The sequence below is a fragment of the Hylobates moloch genome, unplaced genomic scaffold (genome assembly GCF_009828535.3).
Source record: "Hylobates moloch isolate HMO894 unplaced genomic scaffold, HMol_V3 SCAFFOLD_11, whole genome shotgun sequence".
Taxonomy (NCBI): domain Eukaryota; kingdom Metazoa; phylum Chordata; class Mammalia; order Primates; family Hylobatidae; genus Hylobates; species Hylobates moloch.
This window is the reverse complement of record NW_026652286.1, coordinates 2565748-2587484: the sequence shown is the minus strand read 5'-3', so window position 1 is coordinate 2587484 and position 21737 is coordinate 2565748. Positions and strand designations below refer to the sequence as shown.

General features: G+C 47.7%; 1 protein-coding gene and 1 long non-coding RNA gene across 3 annotated transcripts; both read left to right on the top strand.

The window, feature by feature from the left end:
• The first annotated feature begins 3639 nt into the window (after positions 1-3639).
• LOC116477265 (adipose-secreted signaling protein-like) lies at positions 3640-4258 on the top strand. The gene has a single exon (XM_032761695.2). It carries the CDS (start codon positions 3770-3772, stop codon positions 4256-4258), a length of 489 nt encoding a protein of 162 aa, XP_032617586.1. The 5' UTR covers positions 3640-3769.
• A 10449-nt stretch (positions 4259-14707) lies between these two features.
• Positions 14708-19553, top strand: LOC116477264 (uncharacterized). 2 transcript variants are annotated; one of them, XR_009215741.1, is made up of 5 exons: positions 14708-14783; positions 15651-15902; positions 16498-16662; positions 17422-17518; positions 19284-19553. It is a non-coding gene; the product is annotated as an uncharacterized LOC116477264 (long non-coding RNA). The 2 variants fall into 2 exon arrangements; XR_009215742.1 differs by lacking the exon at positions 14708-14783 and adding an exon at positions 14797-14857.
• Positions 19554-21737: the final 2184 nt, after the last annotated feature.

Genomic DNA, 21737 nt, shown 5'->3' with positions numbered 1-21737 from the left:
ATCATGAATCTGGCTGAGATTAGAGGAGTATGGAAAAGCCAATTGCCCCAGGACCTAGCCTAGTCCAGCAGAGGCCACTGAAAAGTGACTCATGAGACAGAAGGAAAACCAGAGGAGGGTAGTGTCAACCAAGCCAAGGAGGGGAAGGCATCCTCGCATGTTTAATGCACATCCAACTCTCCACACTATCAACACTGAAGGCACCCGGTTAGGCACTGGGATTACAGAAATGAACAAGGCGCAGCCCTTACCTTCAAAGAATTCACGGTCTAGAGGAATAAGGGGTAACACTTAGGAAATGGGAAATTTAAGTTTAGTTTCTTGGCAGTACAGATTCTGATTCAACTACAGCAACACCAGAAAAAAAATATAAAACATGAACCAATTGAAAAGGAAAGTTAAAGCTACAAGACAGTAGTTGCAATCCTTCTGCTTTACGTATAGATCAGCAGATTTTTAGATGTATTAAACACAGGCTGTGTCACAACCTACAGGTTGCTGAACTTGTATCCTATTCACAACTTCTAAGAGGCTTCAAGTCTAGCAAGGAAGCCTTGCAACAGAGGGACTATCAGCCACCCAGTGGCATTTCGTGTCCCCAGCAAATCAGGCTGAATAGTGAGAGTAGAGAGAGAATGGGATCACATGGCAAGTCACACTTGATCTTACCATTATCCCTCAACACAAGTGCACGAGTTAAATCCTGTTAGAATAATGACAGGAACAGCCCAAAGACAACGTGTCATCTCAAAGAAGCAATACCTTGAGGTTCACTGAAATTGGACGGAGGCAACTACTACTGAATTTTCTTAACAATAGCCATGGGGTGGCAGGAGTTTGGGCAATAGATTGTCTGTCCCAATTCCCTGCCCCTGAGCTATTGCAGAAGCCACATCAGTCATCGCAACAAGAGGAAGACTAACGTTCTAAAGAAACAACCAAACTCTGCACGCGAACACTGCCTCTGGCGCAGAGGCTTACATTAAAAGCTTATAACAGATTCCGTACACATTTAGAGCTAGAGCTTTTTAAGGTTCTCTGAATCTAAAAGTAGCATCTCGCCAAGGTAGAAGTGAGGTAATCATTTGAACAACAAGCATGGGAGGTGGGAGGCTGGTAAGTGGCATTTTCCCTACTGTAGCCATTTTGGATGTGTTAACCAGAAGGACAAAGCAGCAAGTCATCAGGGACCAGGAAAGAGGAGATAGACAGAGGAAACGCGTATTAAGAGTGCAGAGAAGAAGAGGGGAAGGTACAGGGACAAGCTGTTGCATTAGGAACATACTTGTACCAGGAGAATTTGTTTTTAGATATTAATTTTGTGTTATGACTTTTTATATTTCTCTCTCTCCCTCCAATTTCAACCAGGTAACCGTAGGCTTTTAAATCCTTGCTTCAGCTTTCTGACACTGTTGTGGCAGAAAACTGAAGCTATCTAAAGTCCATTTAGTTGATCATTCCAGCTGTGTAGGGGGAGGAGGAAGGTGCCTACGAGAAGCAGACAAGTGAGAAAGGAGATTTCCCAAGTCTAGGAAGGGGACAAGAGCCAATGTCCTCTCAAGCAAATAGGCACCAGGCCCTGCTCTCTGGCAAGACACTAGGAAAGTGGCAAAAGTTAAGAAAGGAACAAGAGATCTCATTCCCTTTCCTGCCCAACCATGAAATGAAGAAATGCCACTGGTCCTAATCCAGGCAGTCTTGTGACTGATGAGCTAGAAAAACCTTCTCAATGCCTTGGCCAACTAAGACATTGGAACCATGCAGCAGTAAGGAGCTGCCAGAATGACCAAAGTTGAAGCTTAAAAGTAAACACACTGGGGTAGCCTACTACCAGATGACCTAAGCAACAAGTTAGAGGCATCATGAATAGAAAAAGTTTTAGGTTTTACAACCAGTCTTGACCTCTATTAAAAGCCTCATGGACTTCATAGACTGTCTGCCTATGATAGAGCAAGCTAGCAAATTAACTGTGCCAGGACTGGAGAGAAGCAAGTGGGAGGGGAGGACCTTCCCCTTCATATCCCTTGCTGAGAATCTTGGAGGAAAAAGGAATAAAGGACACTGGTGAACAATAGATTTCTCTTTTTTTTCTCACCCCTCCAGATAGTTTTCCCGATCCCTATCCTACAATGTGACAGTCATTCTTCTCTCATCTAAACTCTGGTTGGCTGCTTTAGGCTGAAATTCCTTGGACAGCTACCCTTTGGTAGAGTCTTTACATCCCAAGATTTGCAGGACATGTATTGCACATTTGATTTTATCACTTCCTCAGTCAGACTCCAAGGAATAGATGCATACCCACCAAGTTCCCAAGAAACACATTTTAAAGCTCAACTGCTACTTAATGCCTTTGCAATAATCAATTTGCCAGCCCAAGTTATCTATATGGGACTTGCCCTTCTTAGCCATACAGCACAATAGAGACCAGAATAGAACAGACCTTGGGAAACACAGAATCAGAAAAGAGAAAATATTGTCTTACCCAAAGGATATTGTATATATATATATATATAAGGGCAGGACTAGAAGAGGATAACACCAAGGCAGGCAGATAGATAGATAGATAGATAGATAGATAGATAGATAGATAGATAGATCGATCGATCTTGGTGTTATCTGCCTCTCGTCTAGAATAACTAACAGGATAGTACTATCCCATCATAGAGTCACTGACAACGAAGTCATGCTACACTAAGCAAATTTCCTATTTTGATAGGGTGACCAAGAGTAAGAACAGGAGGAAAGAATGGCATAGCTTACACCTTGACCAGTAAAGTACTTGACAAAGTGTCATAATGTCCACATCAACCAGACAGAAAATGTGCACAGGATGATAGGATGACTAGGTAAACCCATCACTGCATGACCAACTAGAGTCACACTCTGCTTGGCTCCACCCCATTCAATATTTTTTTAAATAATGAAAACAAAGACATAAAAGTAGTGTCCCTCAATATGTGTCAATACTACAAAATAGAGAGGTATAGCTAGTACTGCCTGAGTGAATTAAGACTCAGAACTATCTCAAGAGATAGATATTGAAGTTTTAGAAAATGAAATTTACTAAGAAGCGTTCATAAATCTTGCACTTAAAATAAATCAGTATCACTAAGTATAAAATGAAGAGCCTCATCTAGCAACAGTATGAGTTTCAAGAAAAATGGAAAAAATAACAGAGATTCTGGTTTTTCTTACTATGACCTCCTCGGTCTGCATCAAGTCAACTACAGTCTCCAGGTAAGGATTTAACCGTATCCTCTGTGCCTAGCTGAGTATCACTGTGGTGCTATATTTCAGGGGGACATAAATGACTTAGAGCAAGACCACAGAAGAGAGAGCAAAATTATGAAGGACTTGAAAACATATTTTATGAAGAATGGTTGGGGATGGAGAAATGATTGAAGGAGCCAAGAAGGCTCACAATATTTCAAGGGGATATTTGCTTGCTTCTTATATTTACGCAGAGGAGAGATTTTGCAATTTAACAGACTACTAAAGGCTGAACTAGAACCCATGGGTGCTAGTTATAAGACAGACAGATTTCAGATCAATAAAAATAACTTTTTAGGGGCGGCCGCGGAGCGGGGCTCCCTTCCTCGTGCTCGGCGTTGAGCTCCTGCAGCCTCCGCCGCCGCGGCAGCGGTCGTCCCTGCCCTCCCCGGCCCCGGGGTGCACCCCGCAAGGCTCCCGCTGGTGTCCCTGGAGCATGGGAGGCTGCTGAGCGTGAGTGGCGGGGTCCGGCTGGAGCTGCGTGGCAGGGAGGGCGTCCATGCCTGCAGCCAACAAGGGCAACAAGCCCAGAGTCCGGAGTATCCGCTTTGCGGCAGGCCGCGATGCAGAAGGATCCCACAGCCACGCCCACTTCGATGAGAAGCTGCATGAGTCGGTGGTCACGGTCACCCAGAAGAGTGACAGCAGCTTTCTGGTCAAGGTCGGCTTCCTGAAGATCCTGCACAGGTATGAGATTACCTTCACTCTGCCCCCAGTGCACAGGCTGAGCAAGGATGTCCGCGAGGCACCTGTCCCCAGCCTGCACCTCAAGCTCCTCAGCGTGGTGCCCGTCCCTGAAGGTTATAGTGACAAGTGCGAGTACTCGGCGCACAAAGAGGGCGTCCTCAAAGAGGACATACTGCTAGCCTGCGAAGGTGGCACTGGTACCTGTGTGCGCGTGACAGTGCAGGCCCGCGTCATGGACCGGCACCACGGCACGCCCATGCTGCTGGTTGGTGTCAAGTGCGTGGGCGCCGAGCTGGAATAAGACTCAGAGCACAGCGACTGGCACGGCTTTGACTGAGGCCCGAGGCCCTGCCTGCCCCGGGCCCCTCAGCCTTAAACCCCGCCTCGTCCCCCCGACATGCTGCGTGATGGTGTGGCTTCCTCGCCCCTCTTTGGGGTGGGCGTGGGGGTCGAGTGGCCTTGCCCACGCCTCTCACCTCTGCCTTCATTTGTGCTGCCACCCTGCCCCTCCCGCGTCCTCCTCTCCCACTTCCTCCTCTCTGTGTGCCTCAGTCTCCTGCCGGAAGAAATGGGTTGAGCCGGAAAGGAGGCTGAGGAAGGGAGAGGGAGGGCCTAGGGTGGGTTCCCCACTCCCCAGCCCAAGCCACAGAGGCTCCAACCAGGGTCTGGGAGAGGATGGAGCCGGCTCTGTGATGTCGTGGCCCCATTACCGCTGCTGCTGCCTTGCTTCAGCCACCTCTCCTGCCCCTCCCTAGTCCCCACTGCTGTCCACCATGAGTAGGCGGGAGGTGCAGTCCCCAGCCCCCACCCCTCATGTCTGTGTTACTTGGTTTTTAAGCGACTGGTTGGGATAGAACCCTAAAGAAATAAAACTTCCAGTGGATACCGGAAAAAATAAAATAAAAAAAAACTTTTTAAATTAATCACAACCACCCTACAGTAAAATAAACTACCCTATGAAGGAGAGAGCTCTCAGTTACATGTGAAGCCCACCTGTTATGACCTGCTCCCTCCCCGGAAGTAGGCTAGTCCCCATCCACAGCTCAGAGACGCAGCGGCCACCTTTCTCACAGAACTTGAAGAACCATCCAGGGCAGCTAGATCAAGTCCTGGCTGGACTCTAGCATGTGGGCCCTTGGCATTCTTCCCAATGAACAAGTCATTTCCTCAAACACCAGTTTCAATAGGTGAAGCCACTGTTTTGTTCTTTGGTCCTCAAGAGCAAGCTGATATCTTGCTTTTCATTCTATTCACTATTTCACTATTTCTTAAACTGGAGTCTTATCTCTCTCTGAGCCCCAGTCTCTACAGGTAGGTCTCTGGAACTACCCCGAAGGGGTAAGGCTGTCAAGCCCCCAAGGCATCAAACAGCTGTCAGCCTGGATCATTGCCTACTGCCTGCTGCCAGGAGCCCTGACGCCAGGCCTACTCATCAATTTTAGGGCAACTGACAAAACTCCCTCCCCTCAGCCCCTGCTATATATCACACAATAAGGATAAAACAAATGAACAGTACTTGCCCCCAAAGAGCTCCCAGTCTAGCAGAGAAGTCTTCATATTTGCAACGGATCACACAACTAATACTTTATATAAATGAGAAACTGGAATGTAAAGAACCACTGAGGTATGGCATAGGGAGGGTTCTCAGGATAGACTTCAGAGGACATGGCACTTGAGCTAGGTTTTGAAGGATGGCCAAAGACTTAAGAACTTTCTGAGGAAGAAGTATGCACAGGTTCGAAGGCAACACAGACCCTCACTTTTACTCTCCCTCCCACCTCCTTTTACCCTCTTCCTTTCCCCCCAACCATTGCACTGCCACTCCTAGTAGTGATTATTTGGGAGATATGCTGTTGCTTTCCTTTGGATTTCCAAATTCATACTTCTCCCCCTACACCCTGCACCTTTATGGTCCCTTGTTCCACAACAGGAACAGATTTTGTGTCTTTACCCACATGGAAATTCAACAAATAATTTAGTCCAATTCAGTAAGTGCCAATTTATTGAGCTCTTACTATATGCTAGACACATGGGACATAGAGATGAAAGAGCCTGTTCCCTGCCCTCAGGGAGCTCAAGGAAACAAGGGAAGAAGCTGTCTTCTACCTGGCTCTGACTCAAATTCTCTCCACTTTCTCTCTTTTCCCACACAAACCCAAGTCCCATGAGTAATTAACAAGATGAGTAATAGATCTTCACCCAGAAGGTACATCTTGCAAGCTTGGAAAGTTTAGCAAAAGTGGCATTGTATAGTTTCCTTTTTTTCTTTTTACACCTTTGAAAGGCTCTGAAGACATGGCAAATATAACTTTGAAATCAGCAGAATCTTTTGAGGGGCAGCTGGTATAGGAGGAGTGACTTGGTGGACTTCTCACCTGGGCTGATGTAGTCTTTTTCTGAGTTTCTGCCTTTCAGTGATTACCTGATTTTCTCTTTCTGTGTCTCTCCTTCAGCTCATCTGATTCTTTATCCTCCTTCTCCTCCCACCCCCACCCAAGATGGAAACGAATCTTGGAAAGTTATGAAAGATGTAGGTAAAGGGGGAGAGGGCATCTTCCACCTGCCAACCACAAGAACAGACTTCAGAGGCAAAGTGAGGATCACCCTGGCCATGTGATACTTCCATCTGGAGAGCCTGCTTCTGAGTCGATGTCTTTCAGAAGAGGCTTTCCTCATTCATCAGAAACCCACCATTTACTGTCTTTACAGGGATGACTCAGGCTTGTCTATGTCACCTGATCTGCCACAATATCCTCACCCATGATCTCACTTAACTAACCCAAGGGCCTCCCATGTTCTGATAAGCTCACCTTAGATTCTGGCCTGCCACAGAGAAGTATTAGCCCTTCATCCTCCCAGCCACTCTCTGGCATATTTATTATTGTTCACTGATAAAATTATTGGCTACAAACTCAAGTCGAATGAGAAGATTCACTCCCCCGAAGCTCTTTTCTCTTGACAAAAAGCCACCTCAGCCTTTGGCTTCCACCCTGCATTTGTTTTGCTAAACTCCACATTCCGCTAACATCAACCATGTGAAGAGAGGACTAAAGAGAGGAGAACAGAGCTGGGATGGCAAAGACATCAGGAAGGTCCAAGAAAAGAAGGGATGGCTGTGCCTCCCTTCTCTCAGAGATGAAAAAGAGGCAGCCACTCTCTACCTGGGCACCGGCCCAGGCAACTGTCTTGTAATGATGCCACCCAGTGCTCCAGATACCACACTGGGACATTTCTATCCGATTAAGGCACAGTGGAGAAACCTCATATAAAGAATGAGTTTCACTTTGGCTGGGCACGGAGGCTTACGCGTTGTGTAATCCCAACACTTTGGGAGGCCAAGGCAGGCCGATCACCTGAAATCAGGAGTTCAAGACAAGCCTGGCCAACATGGTGAAACCCCGTCCCTACTAAAAAGACAAAAATTAGCCAGGCGTGGTGGCATGCGCCCGTAGTCCCAGCTACTTGGGAGGCTGAGGCAGGAGAATTGCTTGAACCCGGGAGGCAGAGGTTGCAGTGAGCCAAGATCGCACTACTGCACTCCAGCCTAGGCAACGGAGAGAGACTCTGTCTCAAAAAGAAAAAAAAAAGAATGATTTTTAATGGAGTAGGAGAAACCTCACTCTCTCTCCTACTCCCACCTCTCACTCCCTGTTTTCTCCCATCCAATCCCAGACTCCCCAACTGCTAATTAGGGGCCCTTCAGGGAGGCCTACTCTTCCTTTTCTTTCTTCTCGTTTTTTGACTCCTAACCTTACCCCTTCCCACACTCTAGCCCTCTGCCTTTCACAGCCCTCTTTTCTGGATCACCCAAAAAAATTGCAGACATTCTCTTTGTTCTGTCACACCCCAAGAAGGAGGAAAATGAAGACATCTGGCAGGGCCGTCCCTCCCTGTGGCCCACTGCCCCTCCCACCTTCCCCCAGCAAACCAGGAAACTGGAAGGAAGGAATACCCACCAAGTTCCAGCCTGCTTCTGTGAAAGTCACACCTCTTCCAGCTGAGAGGATTTATGTGAAATGCACAGTGTAAATAAACAGTTTTTCCTGAGGCCTGCAGGGTTCTAAAAATGCTATGACCATGCTCTGTGAATTGGCTGAACTATTTTCAATGGAATACAAGAGCAACTTAAAAGGCTTAGTTGCCTCCCTTCTCCAGGCTGTCTACCCACCTTTATCTACTTGAACTTTTTTCCACGCCTCCCCTGCTTCCTGCAGACATGCTCCCCTCTGCTCCCCCAAAGCGGGCTCTCCAGAGGAAGTGGAACTGACATTAGCGATTCAGAAGCATTTTACCAACCCCTTAGCCTCAGGTAGCCACATAAAACCACACAGGAGGCGTGGAAAGAAGATGGTCTCTAGTACTTCCTGCCATTGCATTGTTCTAGCTGCCCACATGCTTCTCTACCTATCATCCACAGGAAGACCAGACACATCACCCTGTGGGCCCTAGTTCATGGATGCTTCCCATACTTCCCTGACAAACTCAAGAGGCCTATCAGGTCTCTTGCAGCAACCAAACATAGGCACCTTAGACTCCAGCCTGCCGAAGGCCCTGGCCCCTGTGACCCTGCACCCAGTCCTCTCCCTGACCTGCCTCCTTAATGTGTTATCTTGTCTGTTGAAGCTGCTGTTTCTCCTCAGTGGTCCCATTTACAATTCCAGACTGGAAGATTTCTTCTTCTATCGTTTCTCAATGAAGCAGTCTTTTTCCTCACTGTCTTCCCTTGCTGGTCAATTAACCTCATCTAACCCAACATCAGAGAGGAGCCAGCTGGGGGGGGAGGAGCTTGGCCCCCTGGAGAACTAGAGAAAGTAAGAGGATGTGGTGCCAAAGTGCCCTTTCCTCCAGCACCCCACGGGATCAGACACAGACACGAGTCCTCTTCCTCGCTTGTCCTTCCTGAAAAGGTACGCACACCCAGGAACATAATGTATTTCTTTAGTAAATTACCCTCATGCCACCACCATGACTCCAATTCCGTCGATGACTCAAGTGACCTGACAAGAAACTGCCTTGGCCTCTGAGGTGTGCACCACAGGGCTGTCATAATGGGACCTCTAGCGGGGCCTTCTGGGGGGGCCATGGTTCCCCCAAGACTCCAACCTCCAGCCAGGACACACACAGTTTACCTCAAGAGCTGCATCATTCCCCAGCCTTCTTCTTTTGCTCCTATCCCCTAAGACCCAGTTCTCAGTGTCACCCTGAAGCCTTCCTCAGGCTCACTGACCCCCATCAGGTACCCCATCACAGAGTATCTTAGCCATCCTGGGGTCACTCAGACTTCAGGCTCTGCCACCCACATCCCTCACCTATTGCCCTGGAAGGCCCCCTGAGGCCAAGGCCATACATCCGTAAGCCTGCCAACATCCGAGGAGACACCTGCTGAGACCATTAGACTCCAGAGCTGGCTAAGGCAGCCCCGCCCTGCCCACTCTCCTCCCACTGGCCTGCCTACCATTTTAGCATTTGCATGAACTCACTCTTTTATTTGTATATCATATTAACATACCTAACATATACTATAGGATTAAATATTCAATGTGTTCACATTTTCTTTGAGGTTTAGTTTATATTATTAGGCTCCAGCCTTGTCTTCTCTGTGAAGAAATGACCTTTATTTTCCTTTGAGAAAAATTCCTTTCAACTGTAATGTGTTTTTAGTATTAATTTTGTAAAACTGTAAAGATTGGATTCTGTAACCACTGGGAGGACAGGGAAGACAGGGGAGGAGACATCTTAGGAGTTTTCAAAACGGGAACCGAGATGAAACGTGAGCCTCGAACAGCATTTTATTTCCTTTGCTAACGACCTGACATCTCTGTGCACAGCCTAACTCCTTGTGCCACCCCTAAAATGGCTCCTACACAGGTTAAAACTAGAGAATAACAAGGTTTTGCACCCCAACTAGTCAACCAAGAGAAGAGATCTGGGCTAGAGTGCAGGACCACAAAAACAGAGGAAAGGGACAGGAGGTGAGATGGAGAAAGCCCTGCCCCAGCTATGGTGACCAAAGAGTGGAGGAGGCGACCCCAGGGCTCTGCAAAGAATCCATTTCCACAAGACCAAGATGAGAACGGGTGGGGGAATCCAATAGAGCCAAACGGATAACAGCAAGGTTTAGGATCACGGCAGGTTGCCAGCCAGTCAAAAGCCCTGTTGGCTCTAATTTTTTCACATCATCTTATTTTATTTTCTTTTAACCTTTGTTTCCCTGTAAAAGTTCATTTTGAAAAATTCCAGTCTTGTCCTAGGCTGCCGCGGTGCAAAGGGGTATGCTCGCTCCCATGGCGATAATGCTGGCAGACAACTTTGCAGACTGTTCCCTCCTGCCTGTTACATGCATCTCATCAGAGGGGGCTTTGGAGGAAAAACAGAGGGCTGGGCTCAGGGAAGGGCAATAGTTTAGGATGGGGAGTTTCTGCTTCCTTTGAATCTTACAACACATTAGAAGGTATTCCTCCCATCCCTAAATAGGAAAACAATTCCCCCAAAACCTCACTCCTGAATCTTAAAAGCATCAAGTTCCAAATATGCCACAAGTAGAAGAAATAATTCAGAGTACTCAGATGGGGATCAGGAGTCTCATCTCATTTCTGGTGGCCTAGAGGCAGCCTTAATCATTACATAACACAACTACCCAAGGAGCGAAGTGACACAGAGGCACCTCTTCAACCTCACCCTCAGGCATTCCCATTTTATTTTCATCACCTCTTCCATCCAGGCCTGTCCACCTTCATCCACGCTCTTTTCCCCTCTCTCAACCAGGCTACTGCAGCAGATTGGAGAGAGTAAGGACTCACAACTCCTTCCTGTCTCCTTCTACTCCTCATTTTCTCCCCTCCCCTCCTTTCCCTGTATTTGCCCATGTGGAAGGGAAAGGGGGCAGCTGGGCAGTGTTTACCTCTCAGGAGTGCCCTCACATTGTCTAGGAATTAGTGCAAACCCCTTGTCTCTGAATCACTTAAACTCTTCATAAGCTGAGGGATCTATTTTTTAGCAAGTAGGGACACCAAATGCAAGTTGGGCAAGTTTAGCTCAGGAAGTATGATGGTTGGGCTCTAAATCCTTGATGGAGGACGTAAAGATCCCCTGAAAATGAGCACAATCATTTATGAAGAAAAGGAACAGAAGAGACGTAGAGGCGGCATCACTGTTCAGTGGATCTGTATTTCTGTCTGTGCATATATCACCTTGGTTCAGTTTCTCCCCATCCCTGTCTCTCTTTTTCTTTCCTACTCTCCTGCTCCCCACTCCTCACTTTACTGCAAGACATATGACAGGTGACAGGCCTAGGAGGCTGGGAAGGACGGGAAGTTTCATCTCACAGAAAGTCCAGCTACAGAACACTACCCAGGAGGAGCAGAGGGAGGTAGAAGACTCATGCGCCCACCTGCCCTCCTGCCACCGGCTGGGTTTCTCTGCCTGCCTGCCTTTTCCCCCACCTCCTCAAAGCCTCCTGGTGACCATCAGACCCTGTCACCACTTCCCACTGGCAGAGGGAAGAACTTGGAGAAAAAGTCCATGAAATCAGGGGATAACTAGCTCCCAGTGTGCCAGTTACTGCCTCCTCTTCGACATTTCCCGTATTTGGAGTCACCAAGACAAGGCCACCACACAGGAGAGTCATTTACCCTTCCAAGCTGAAAACCCATGTTCTGTTGCATACACAAGCTTCCCATGCATGGAGATGGTTTAGTGCAAGTCAGTACCATAAATGACAAAGGCCATTTTCTGAAGCCCCAAACCCCGGATCCATTTTAATCACCCTTGGTGTTTTATTAGAATCATCTCAAGGGGAAGTAGGAGCAAAAAGAGACATCCTTAGATGACCTAAAGAGTCAGCTCAATGGCCTGCCATCTCTCATGATTCTCCATCACACTCGTTTGCCTCTCTCACCGTCATCTGTTTATTTCCTCTTCTCCATCTCTGACTCTGCCCATGACCCTCTCAGGCCTGTTTGATTTCCTTCTGGTGGGAGGGGAGAGTACCTTTCCAGACTAGCAACAGTTGGCTTCAGGGCCCTGCTTAGTGCCTGTGCCCTCCTTACCCAGGCTCTGCTTTCCTCCCAGCCCCTTGCCTACGACCTTAGATTATCAGAAACACTTCTAGTCATTGACTGTGAGTAAAACACCCACAATCATCAGAAACTAGCCCTCATTGAGGGCCAGTTTACCCTCACTCCCCACTACCACGCTCCATCAGGTTCTCTCCACTACAAGGCCAACAGCCTCTATCATGATGCTAATTATCTCCACCTCAGCACCTCAACTGTGATGCCACTGTCCATGCCACACCCCAGCATGCTAACAAGGAGACTCACTCCACTCCTATCCAATGACTTGTTTAGCCCTTGATCCATGGAGATAAAAAATGAGAGCACCTTCCAGAACCAACTTCCAAGCTTTGGCTTCCACAAGCACCCCACTGCCTAGCTCATCTGCCCCACCCAGATCTGAACACCATAAGCAAGATCATCAGGAGTTTCCGGGGAGCCTCAACAAAATTCTGAACAGTTTCCATAAAGTGGACAGAAGTTAGTAAATGCAAGGCTTTCTGGAACCATGGAAGACTATATAAATTTTCTTTGTAAATTAAGAGAACCATATTCAGTGGAAATAGAAATAGAAAAGACTTTGAAGATTTGGCAAGTAAGTTAACTAGCTCATTCCAGGGCTGTCTCTCGTAACCCTCTCAGTCCAGCCTCAGCCTCTGCTGTCACTAATCTCTCCATCTTGTCTCTGCCTTCTTCTCTATGTCTCTCCTCTCTCTGGCCTACCTTATCTTCCCCTCTCCCTATCTGCTTTTCCCCCAGACATTACAGAAGAGAGTTCCTTAGGTAGTAGGCTAGTCCAGACGGCTTCGCATTTCAACTCTTGCTCAAAGAAAGCTTGTTGTTTCCCCTACAGATACATATTTAAGTGGAATCTGGGGACTCAAAAGCACTCTTTGCTCTTCCTTCAACATTACCTTCTCTTAGCTACCTCAGAGCTGCCCAGTCTGCACCCCTCCCAACAAATGCCAATCATTCAATGACTTGCTAAAAAGAGAGCACACATTAGTGAGGGTAGGAAGTCCAAGGGAAATGGAGTATTGACATCAGGAGTTTCATTTTTTCTGTTCAGAACCTTCACGAACTGTACTATGCACTCTCTATTTAGAAGCCTCAGTTGGTACGCACCCTGCTTGCCAAATAGAAAATTTAGAAGAGTCTTTTCCTCTTTTCCCTCAGAAATTTGTGGTCCCTGAGTCAGTTGACATTTGTGACAATGATTGTTGGGAATTTCCAATGAAGTCTTGAATCTCACCACCATTCCCTTTTCTCAGGAGAGACAACTGGGGGGCTCCTCCCCCCGACCCCACCCCAGCAATCACAACAACTGTTATACATATCATACATGGTTCACCCAGGGCCTAGCCATGCCACAACCCATTCTACTTCTCACCTATTCCCTCCTCTTTCACCTCACTTCTAACAGGCTCTATTGAAGACACTTGGAAGGGCAGCCTCTCCCCATGCCTACTTCCCATCCTTTGGGTTTCCAGCTGCAGAACATACCAGCACCCTCTCTCTTTAGTTCAATTCTTCCCTCTCATTCCCCCAATGGAGGAGTGGTTTCTGCAATTCTCATAATCACGAGGGAAGAGAAGAGGACAACTAGAATGGCCTATTTTCCTGGCACTCTTTTACTTCTCCACTCACTTCCTCCTATTGCCTTTGAACTACTAGACTTGAACAACCCCTCCTCTACCCTTCCAAACGGAGCAATAATAATAGCTAGCACTTACTGAGTGACAACTATGTACCAAGCATGGTTTGCTCAGCTTTTCTGGGACTCCAGCTCTCAGTCCCTGTGACACTCTCTCCTTCCTTTGTCAAACTTTCCATCTCTCAACTCCCTGTCTCATCTCTCTTTATCTCCAACTCCATCTTCTAACCAGTTATGGGGTGATCCACTGTCATTCTTCCAGAGGCCCCATCTTATGTGACTAGACCCTTCAAGGATGGGCCACTCCATCTCTATGCTCCGACCATCACTAGCTACTCTCAGGAATTGTCTCATGGTCCAGGCTACCCTTTTCACCATCCAAGCCAGCTCTTACCACAACCACTGCCTCATCACCCCACTGCCAGTTTAGCCCCCGATTCCTGGACCTTAAGAGTCCCCAGAAGTGACCCCATCCTTTCCCCCAGGTCCCAGAACCTATCCAGGCCCCAAAAATGGCCACAGCATTTCACACAGGTTACAAAAGCTGCAATAAGCATTTTTGACTCCAGCCTTCTGCTGCCTGACTCCTCTGTCCCCATTCCTGGCCACCTTTCCCCTCCCTCCGGCCCACTCACTTGCCCACCAACTGTTAGCAAAGCAAAACCCCCTTTATTAAGTGATTCATTCAATATGACACTCTCATTTCTCTTGAAGGGTTCGTTTGTACTTTTAGAGCCCCAAACGCATTCCTTCTTTGGAAATTTCTTTACACCCTTTACTGAGAAGACGCTGGATTTTGAGTGTGAAAAATGGCTGAAACTACTTCGGAAAAAAAAACCCTTACCCCAAGATCTCGCGAGAATTGACTGGTAACTGCTATCACGCTTCCAAGGCTCATCATTCACTGGGCTATTGACCTGTCAATCACTTCTGCTAGGCCAATGAGCAGCACCCCCTACACAAACGGAGGTTGGAGGACAGGCCAATAGCTCCCGGCTATTTGAGCCAATGGAGAAGTTCCTGATGCCCACACCTGCTGATCTCACAGCCAGGGCCTGGGCGTCACAGGCAGGGGGAATGGGGAGGGGACGGTAGCGTCAGCCGAGACCCACACGCAGGTTAGAGCCTTGGAAGGGGAAGCGGAAAAGGCTTAGCAGCTACTAATGGGTTCTATTAATAGTAGTAGTGTTAGGTAGGCTGCACTGGCTGTATTCTGCCCCCACGCCTATCATTCCCTCACTCTGTGACCCTGGGCGGGTCTCTTCCTCATCCTGGTGCTCAGTTGCCTTTTCATAAGGAGAGGGTTGATTCCCCATGATCTGTTGACTCCTTTGCTTTTGGATATTTTGGAAGACGCCCTGCCTCACACGCTAGTTAATTGTGAACGTCAGGGAAAGGACCAGAGTAGAGAAGCAGTTCCAGGATCCAGAGCCAGGAGGATGCTCAAAAGGAAGGGAGGAGAGATGCCCTTCGGCCAAAGGGAGAGCTTGGAGGGTGAGGGGAAGTGGTTGCTTACCAGAAGGGCCTCTGAGTGTGAACTCAAAAGATAGAGGATGGCCGAGCGTGGAGGCTCATGCCTGTAATTTCAGCACTTTGGGAGGCCGAGGCAGGCAGATCACTTGAGGACAGGAGTTCGAGACCAGCCTGGCCAATGTGGCGAGACCTCATCTCTACTAAAAATACAAAAATTAGTCAGGCTTCGTAGCGGGCACCTGTAATCCCAGCTACTTGGCTACTTGGGAGGCTGAGGCATGAGAATCACTTGAACCTGGGAGGTGGAGGCTGCAGTGAGCCAAGATTGCACCACTGCACTCCAGCCTGGGCGACAGAGTGAGACCCTGTCTTTAAAAAAAAAAAAAAAAAAAAAGAGGAAGCATTTTGGTCCACTGTCCACTCACACAGGGTTAGGCGGAGAGGAAAAAGCTATTGAGACTGAAGAATGCCCTTTAACCCCACTTATGGGTTGTTTTGATTCTTTCCTGTAGTTTCCTGATAAAAGGTCCTTTTGAAACATTCATTCTCTTCTCACCAAGTTGAACGGAGATGTGTTCCCATAGTAAGAGTGAGGCCCCTGCATTTGCTGCCCTCGGTTTTCCCAACCAACACCATGGCCTCCCCCCGTACCCCATTCATACGCCTCAGAAGCTGACAATGACTGCTGGGCTTTTCCAGTGAATACCAGAACACCATTTCCTGCAGCCTGAAAAGAAGACAGTATAATTATTTGGCAGCAAGAGGTGAGCATGGGTAAGGAGGGCGGAACTCTTTCACTCACACCCACCCCTCCTCCTCTCTGCTTTCCTTTTCCCCATATTCTTTCTCCCCAGCCCTTCCCTCCTCCCACCTCCTGACTCTAGCCCAGGCCACCAAAATTTTTTCCACTTTTCAGTCCCTCCTTAGAATTTCCGGGGGCCTGAAAGAAGACCTTTTCCCTAGCACTGGTTCATCATCTGCTCCACTGAGAAATAACCAGCTACCAGAAAGTTTGAGAAATTGATTTGCAGAAAGAGGGTACCAAATCAGTTTAGAGGCAGGGTCTGTAGTCAGTAGAGCTGGCAAACGCCATTTCCCTGACCCATTGGGTCTCTGAATAGTTGTCATTGGCCCTTGAGAGCTCATCAACTGTGGATGTGCAGTAAGCTTGTCCAGGACCAAAAGTGCCTCTTGCTGCTTAAATGTCTACCAAAAAGATTCCACTTGTCAAAGCACCTGCCTCCCTGCACTGACTTCTTTTACCTTCTGTCTCCTTTTTCTCACTTTCACACTGTTCTCCTCGGTGTCTCTTTTCCTGTGCCCTTCTCTCTCTCTCTGCTTTGATTTCTTTTTTTCCAGGCCAAGCAGGAAACTAGAGATATGGCGATGGTAGCGGTCCTAAGGAGGAGCTTTAACCTGAGCGCCACCCACAGGAGGCAGACCACCCTCCTGGCCATGGTGCAAATGAATGTTGGCCCCCACCCAGGTCCTCAAGTGCTTTCCCAGTCACGCCCCAGCTGCCAGGTTTGTTCTCCAGGCCTACTACAGATGGGTTACCCTGACTCCACCCCCAACACCCTCCAGTGATTAGAACCACTGACTCCTCCCTCCCATGCCTGCCTCCAAGGCAGGCCCCTGCAGAAACCAAACATAGTCACCTTAGACTCTGGCATACTGAGACCAGGGCTTGATCCTGGCCCCCTTGCCTGCCTGGCAATTTATCATTTAATAAAAATATTGTTAAAGAATAGTCATACGTCTAAAATATATGTATTGTTTCAAAATGTAGCATCAAATTACATCCCAGCTACCCGGGAGGCTGAGGCAGGAGACTCACTTGAACCCAGGAGGCAGAGGTTGCAGTGAGCTGAGATTGCGCCTCTGCACTCCAGCCTGGGCGACAAGAGTGAAACTTCGTCTTAAAATTAAAAAAAAAAAAAAATTGGTTTCCCTGGGCACAGGACATTGCACCGGATTGGGGAGCATCTCCCCTACTCTGTTAGGACATTATGTAACAAAGACTGAGGGTTCTTGTGTTATTTATAATAAAAGGCCAAAAATAGTTATATTTGAGTTGGTTCATGTAGTGAACTATTGTGTAGCTGTTAAAAGGCATTTGAAGACTTTTTCATGACAGAAGGAAAAAGGCATATTCCAAAACTGTATGTACAGTATGTTCATAATTTTATAAAGTATCTATGTGCATAGGAACTTTGCAGAAAGACACTAAAATCTCCAGAAGTTGGGATTCTGGCTGATTTTTATCTTCTTTTTATTTTCCAGAGTGAACATTATTATCATGAGAATAAAAGAAATCCCATATTATAAAAGTCGTTGGGTCTTCCCTGCTGGAAATGAAGAAGGAATCACAGCTGCTCTGGTGAGGGAGCTGTTAGGTCCAGTGCTCTCTGACACTTGACTGCTTAGGCCAGCGGAGGTGGAAGGCCCAAATGGGAGCCAGATCCTGTAATCCTGCCAACCATCAGGAGGAGACAGATTTAGATCTGGTGGAGGACAAGGCAGTCTGTTCCTCCGTCACCACCACCCACTCACTTTTCCTTTCTCTTACACCTTCTTTGTGCTGTAGTGACAAGCACTCTGCTCTTAAGGGCAGAAGACCTGGGTCCACATCTTGACCCTCGCACCCCCTAGATAGGTGGCTGGATGAATTTTTCAGTCCTACCAAACCTTACCCCGTTTACCTGCAAGACACAGAGCAGAAGCCTCAAATTGATCATTAGCAGCTCAATCATACCTAAGGGACTTTGCAATTTTTTTTAACACACCCACATCTTCTTAGCAGCAATTCTTTTCCCTCTTTCTAGAATGTCATTCCCCCCGATTTCATGTGGTTAGTTCCTTCTTGTCATTTGGGTCTCAGAGTGGCACCGCCTCAAAGAGTTCCTCACTCCCCTCAGTCCCTCTCCACACATTTTTTATTTTTGCTGAGTACTGATCCCTAACTAAGATTATCTTATATATTTGCTAGCTTGCTTCTTGTCTCCTGGAAATTAAATTCTTTGGGAGCAGGAATCTTGCCTGCCTTGAGCACCATTGTATCTCCATTACCCAAAACACTGTCTGTCACTAATTAAATGAGTCAAGTACCGTGCAATACATTTTCACCATGTTTTCTTATTTAATCTTCCCAAGAACCCCGTGTGGTTTATGTATGAGAGAAAGGTTAAGAACAGAGAGGTGAAGTACAATGAGTAAGTGGCAGAGCCAGAATTAGCACTAATTCTGGAACACTTTCCACTTTGCTACCCCTCCCTCCCATGCAGCCGGCATGAAGCCTGTTTTGGAGAGAGAGGGCTGAGGCGGTTCAAGGGCAGGGAACATGAAGAGCCTAATTTCTGAGTCTGGAAAGTTCAAAATAGGAAAAAGACAGAATTGGGTTATGGTCATGGGAAACGGGGGGAGCAAAGGCTGGAAAGAGCTGGAGAAGCTTGCTTGGAATTTAGGATCTTGAGACCATTTTATAAGTATCTGAGTGACACACCCTCCCTTTCATTTATTCCATAAGTAGACATTGAACACTTCCTGTGGGTTTTAAGTGGTTCAGAACTTCCCTGGAAGGGGTAGCCCCCGTCCTTAAGTAAACATCTACTGTGTGCTCCATGTGGCTCAGGACACATCTAGGCTGGGAGATCGTTGTCCTTGTCCTGCCGGTGCCTCGAGCTAACTGGGTGTCTGCTTAGCAGGGGTTACCTGCCCTGAGCAGAGACAGATGGGAGACTTCAGTCATCGTTAAGGTTTATTGACCAGCAAGGCTGGAATTTCCCAGAGAGAGGAATTAATCTCTCCCGAATGAGAGCAGACATCCTGCTGGGAGTAGTTACATAAATTCTGTTGCTCAAATTAATTAGGATTGTGATTCATTTGTTTAATGAGGAAGAATCTGATGATGGCAAGAGCCAAGCCAGCCTGGCCTTTCAGAGCCCAGCCAATCCTAGGTGACGCTGTGGCAGGTGGGAGGACCCGGTGGCTGGAGCAGGGCTCTGCCATGGGCCGAAGAACCTGGCCAATCAGTAAAAGGAACTAACTGAGGCAGGCAAAGACAGCCAATCAGAATTCAGGGCTAGCTTAGAAGGGGATTCGAGGCTTTGGAGTCTCCCGAAGCTCATGTCTGTGTGGTCTCTCAGGTTGCCAAGCATGGAAGGATCTCTCAGCTGCATCCAGAGTCTTACACCCTCCTCTTCTTCCAAGCTGTGGAGAAAAATTTCTGGCCCGAGATCACCTCAGCAGCACTCCCAGGACCCATCCAGCCATTTCCCCCATCCCCAAAATTTGCAGGAGGAAGAGTTATTTCAAGAAAGCAAAAACCTGTTGCCTGAAGCATATAAAAAGATTCTTCTCTTTCTCCTATTTCTACTTACAAAGCGACCCCTCCTTTCTACTCAGAATGCCCCTACTGCCTATTCAAGGTAAGTCCCAAATCCCACCAGCATCACCTTCATTCGACCTGTGAGGCCCCTGCTGGCCTGGGTCTCAGCTTCCTTAAGACCTGGGTCTCAGCTGCGGTTATACCGGTGAGAGACAGGATGGTTGCTGGATGAGGGTAGCCACAGTGGGGAGGGAGAGATGCAGAAACTCCACACAACTCCAGGGGTCATGATTCATATTCTAGTGTATGTGATGGTGCCCTTTGGGATAGAACAGAAAAGGTGCTTCCTGAAGGTGTGTTTCTTGGTGGCCCTGAAGAAAAGGGGCCAGAGTCAGCAAATGTTTGGAAAGGCAGAAGGATTTGATGATGGACTAGATATTGGGGAAGAAGAAAGGAGAATAATGCAAATGTTGGGACTCACGAATTCACACCAACATCTACAGAAGCCCCCAGGGAGCCTTGTTTTCTTTCAAGGCTCACCCACCTCTTACTGTGACAGACCAGACTGGTGTGACCTGGATAAACCATGAGTTGGGCACAACAGGACCTGTGATGAAGCAGGAGTATTGTCAAGGGCGGGTGCTGGGCTGCCCCAAGGGCTTTGTCTTCTCTGTATGCCAGGACGAGAAGCTTCACCTGGAGCCTGGTCAGTTGTGCCTCAGTTAGAGAATGTGTAGCCACAAAGGGCCACTGGTCTGGGAACCAAAAGTACAAAATGGAGTGAGCTAGGACAGATCTTGTCAGCTCTCTGGGCCTTACTTTCCTCATCCTTGAAAAGTGCCTATTGTCTGCCCTGAGGAGAATAGAGCTTCTGCTCTTGCTCCCTAGAGACTGTTGCCCGTCAGCTGCTAGAGAGATCTTTTGTAAATCTAAGTCAGACCTTGTTATTTCCTATATTTTAAATCCCTCTAAAGCCTTTTCAACACATTCAGAATTTCTAAAAAAAACAAAAAAAGAGAAACTAATCCTTGGCAAAGGAGGCCCATGTGATCTAGCCCCTGCCTACCTTTCAGTCCCCCTCCTCTGCAGCTCCCGTCCCTCACCCCACTCTGCCCATGCCAGCGCTCCTTCTGGTCCTTCAGTCCAAGCCCATTCAAATCATAAGGCCTTTGCACTGACTGGTCTCTGTCCCTGGGGCATCTTTCCCCAGCTCTTTACATGGGTGGAAACTTAATTCTGCTTAAATGTCACCGTCTTGGACAGACTTGCCCCAACTAATCTAAAGTAGCCCAGGCTCCATCCATCACCCTGTCTAATTTTTCACTGTAACACTTTTTACTACACTTCTTTTATTGGTTTGTTGTCTACCTTCCTCACCTGGAATTTAAGGTCCACGAGCCCAAGGGCTTTCCCCATGGCATCAGTCAGGGTCCAGCCAGGAGAACAGGAACTGCACTAGATATTTCAGAGGTGTCATTTAATAAAAGGAGTTACTTTCAATAAAACATATTAGAGGGAGAGGAAAAATCTAAACACGAACACTGAAGTAAGACAGAGGTAATAACCACAAGAAGTAGTGTGTGTTGTCAGAATCTATGTGCTGGGGCCAGGCACAATAGCTCACACCTGTAATCCCAGCACTTTAGGAGGCTGAGGCGGGAGGATTGCTTGAGGTCAGGAGTTCAAGACCAGCCTAACCAACATGGCAAAACCCCATCTTTACTAAAAATACAAAAATTAGCCGAGTGTGGTGGTGGGTGCCTGTAGTCCCAGCTACTCGAGAGGCTGAGGCAGGAGAATTGCTTTAACCCAGAGGCAGAGGTTGCAGTGAGCCAAGATTGTGCCACTGCACTCCAGCCTGGGCAACAGAGACTCCATCTCAAAAACAAACAAACAAGCAAAAAAGAATCTATGTGCTGTGAGGAAGAACCCACAGAGGTAGGAGCCAGTCCTCCAGGGGGGCACCACCCAGCTGCCACTCACCTCTAAGGTGGCATAGGGAGGCTGGTTCTGGGAGCGTTGAAAGGAGCTAGAAACTAGAGCCAGCTTCTGCCACGAGGAAGAAGGGCCATTGTTGGGGCAACCCTGACAAGCATAGAGGAAGCATAAAGGAAGGATCAGTTTCCTGCTTCCTTTTCCTGCTTCCTTTTCCTGCCTTCCAGTGTACAACTAGTATCACTGCTGATGAAAACTGGAAGTCCCATGTCAAAGGATATACCAGCCCCAGCATCACAAAGAGAGCATTAAAAGGTGGGATTTGAGCCAGGCGCGG